This window comes from Pyxicephalus adspersus, chromosome 6, assembly GCF_032062135.1.
Source record: "Pyxicephalus adspersus chromosome 6, UCB_Pads_2.0, whole genome shotgun sequence".
Classification (NCBI taxonomy): Eukaryota; Metazoa; Chordata; class Amphibia; order Anura; family Pyxicephalidae; genus Pyxicephalus; species Pyxicephalus adspersus.
The window spans coordinates 7,318,655-7,321,606 of NC_092863.1; the positions used below are offsets into that span (position 1 = coordinate 7,318,655).

Below are 2,952 nucleotides of genomic sequence, written 5' to 3' on the forward strand. Positions count from 1 at the left end.
CTACAGAAAGCGAAGGGGGCGCGTCTGGCTACAGAAAGCGAATGGTATGAAAGCGAACCCAGTATGAGAAGGGGTGCATCTGTACCCCACCCCTCGCGTCTGTACCCCACTGGGAAGGGGGCGAGTCTTGAGAGGGGGAATGGGCGTGTCTGTTGATGTCTTTTACCAATGTGCACTGGGTCTAATCATGGTACCCATTGGAATGCCCATGTGCTGGACCAGCAAAGCGTAGGGAAGACTAGAATAATGGAGCTTGTTCGTGCCATGTCTGTGATTATTAAAGAACTGCTGTACACCAGCTGGGAGCCAACATCATAGGCTGCCTGGTAGGAGGGGAAGGTACTTGAGTTAGCTCAAAGTACTGGAGGTAGGTCTCCATCTCTCCAAGCTCTGGGACATGTTGTCAGCCTCTTGGTCTTGGGTCCATATTGTACAGCCGGGTTGGGGAATCTCCAAGGTACACACATACATTGATCAGTATATCTATGCAGTAATGACTGTAATACAGGAATACAAGGAAATAAAGGTTTTTTTTTTCAGGTCTCAGTTCCTTGTTTTTGTAGCAGTCCTGACCTTTAAGATTTCTTTTTGGCTTTGCAAATATTTGACTTCTTTCGTAGTTGTGAATAACAGAAACTGTTTAGGGATGATTGTACAAGAAAAGCCGCATTCATTAGTTGTGCGTCACAGCTGTTGGTCTGACATCGCCCTTTAATTTTTGTCTTCCATCTTGTTAGGTACGAGAGCTGGAAAACCAAATGAAGAGGCTGCAGAAATATTTGCTGCCATGATGTGCCGTAGCTACAGGTCGCCAATGACAGGACTGCCGACAACTCCTGCCGGACCCCTCAGTCTGCACTTCATCCTGACAGCTGACAAGTCACAAACTATAAAATAAAACATACTTGCTGCATTTATTCTGCTGTATAAATCCTAATTCCACATCCGATCCTCATAAACTGAAGGTGCTGATCATACTCAGGTAGTTGAATATTTTCTGATCATACAAAACCTGTAGAATTTATTGTAGATTTTCAGCCCAGCTCCGGCCACAAACCTTACATTTTGGAAATATGGGGAAGGATTTGGGGTTTTTTATAGGTGCTTGTGTCCCCTGATGGGATATTCCCAAAAGCTGACACCCCCTATTTTATAAAAATGTTTTGGCTGGAGATGGGTGAAGAGTGACGCTTTAAAACGTAAGCTTTTGAAATCGCTAATTATAATTATTTATGGGCCTTCTTACCTTTTAGCAGGGGAAACCATAATATACAAGCAATAGGCCGAGACCCTCAAAACGTCTTGGCTTTTAGGTGGGCCAGGGGACCCCTGGAACCTCTCCAGTGGGCAGAGGAATGCCTAAAACAGAACTTAGGTGGGTAGAGCAAACATTACCTAATGTTTTACTATTTAGAAGAGCTTTGTTCTTTTCTGGTCAGTGTGTTATGGTTGGTTTCCTGCTTAACTGTTTCCATGCACTTGAATGAGAATGCTTTTCCCGTACGGCATTTTTCCAGCTATTGAAAAGCAGTTTTTAATAGGATGATTAGGGATGCGTTGAGGGTAATGGCCACCGACTGTTAGAGGTAGTTGCAAAGCCCTGGACCATGATATTATTACCCCATAATTGCAGAAGGGGTTACGGGGACCTCTTCGGAAAGTCCCCCCCCAAAAAATTTTGTAAAAATTCAAATGATGTATGTATAAATAAAATAATTGGTTTATTATTGCCTGTCATGCTCCTACTGACCACTAGGTGGTGCTGTATTTTCTAATTGAGTTATTTGCAAGTTTTTACATCTAATGTTGATTGAAGAAGATAGCATTGGCTTTAAAATATGAAACCAAACGCAGCACCACCTGGTGGACAAATTAGGAATAACAGGCATTATTATTCCACTGCTTTTAAAAAGCACATGCTTTTCTGGGAATATTTTTTTTTTGCTCTTGGGACATGTTCCTACACGTCTTTCTGACACCCCCAGAAATTTCGGTAAAAATACTATGTTCATAGGCTTTGCAATTAATTCAATTTTAACACCTAAAACAGAACTGTAATGCTAGAAAACCATGATGTTTTCCATTTTGCTCACCAAGGATTTCATTTTCGGTGCGGCCGTGTAAAGTACTGCAATGACTTCCGCACCCTTTTTAAAAAAACAAGAGACACGACTACCTAGCCTTGGCCTGTTTTAAAGTTGTTTGTTTTGTGTTCCACCTGCAGCATTTTGTATTTTGGTTAATTTTTATACTGAAAGTTCACACATTTATAGATCGATGTTTTATATATATTTTTATTCTGTATGTAAAATCGTTAATTTGCAAATAAACATTTATTCTGAGGTTTATCTGTGACACTCGGCTGGTTTTCTTGTAAGAAAGTTTGGATGTGTTCTAAATCGACAATGCGATTGGTGCAATCTGTTCTCCCCGCCCTTTTGGCTGTGGTTTAAATCCTCATGTTAGTGAACATTTTGTACTTTTTTTGATTGGTTGATGATTTAGTGTGTGTCTATGAGGGAGTTTGGTAAGTGGTGCCCTCTAGTGGCCATAGAAGAGAATAGAAGCCTAATCCAATTGGATGGCTGTCTTTTTTTCTAGTAGGTTAATAAAGAAGTGAAACCTAAAATGTAATTACACAAACGCAGAGGTTGATCAGTGGTTGGGAGGCATGGTGTAGTAGTATAATTTACATTTCTTTATTTGTGTTTTTTTTTTCTTTATTCCTGCTGACTCCTTAAATGATGTCCTACCTAGCTAATCTGAGATGTTCCTACTTAATGATTTTCAGGTCTCTCTCTTTCTCTTTCACACTTCAACAGAAGAAATTTATTCCAATGTTATCTATAGAAAGTTGATTTTTCTGATTTATGTTAGGCGCTCCTAGGGTTTTTTTTTTTGACCTCTGCATTCTGCCGCCTTCTGAAATAGAAGAACGAGTAGTTTAGTATG

General features: G+C 40.3%; 1 protein-coding gene across 1 annotated transcript in view; it reads left to right on the forward strand.

The window, feature by feature from the left end:
- Positions 1 to 2,346, forward strand: part of LOC140333019 (peroxidasin-like) — a 25,658-nt gene extending 23,312 nt beyond the window's left edge. The window contains exon 20 of the mRNA XM_072414391.1: positions 738 to 2,346. Within this exon, the coding sequence (XP_072270492.1) occupies positions 738 to 791 (54 nt within the window). The 3' untranslated portion in view covers positions 792 to 2,346. The remainder of the gene's footprint in view (positions 1 to 737) is intronic.
- Positions 2,347 to 2,952: the final 606 nt, after the last annotated feature.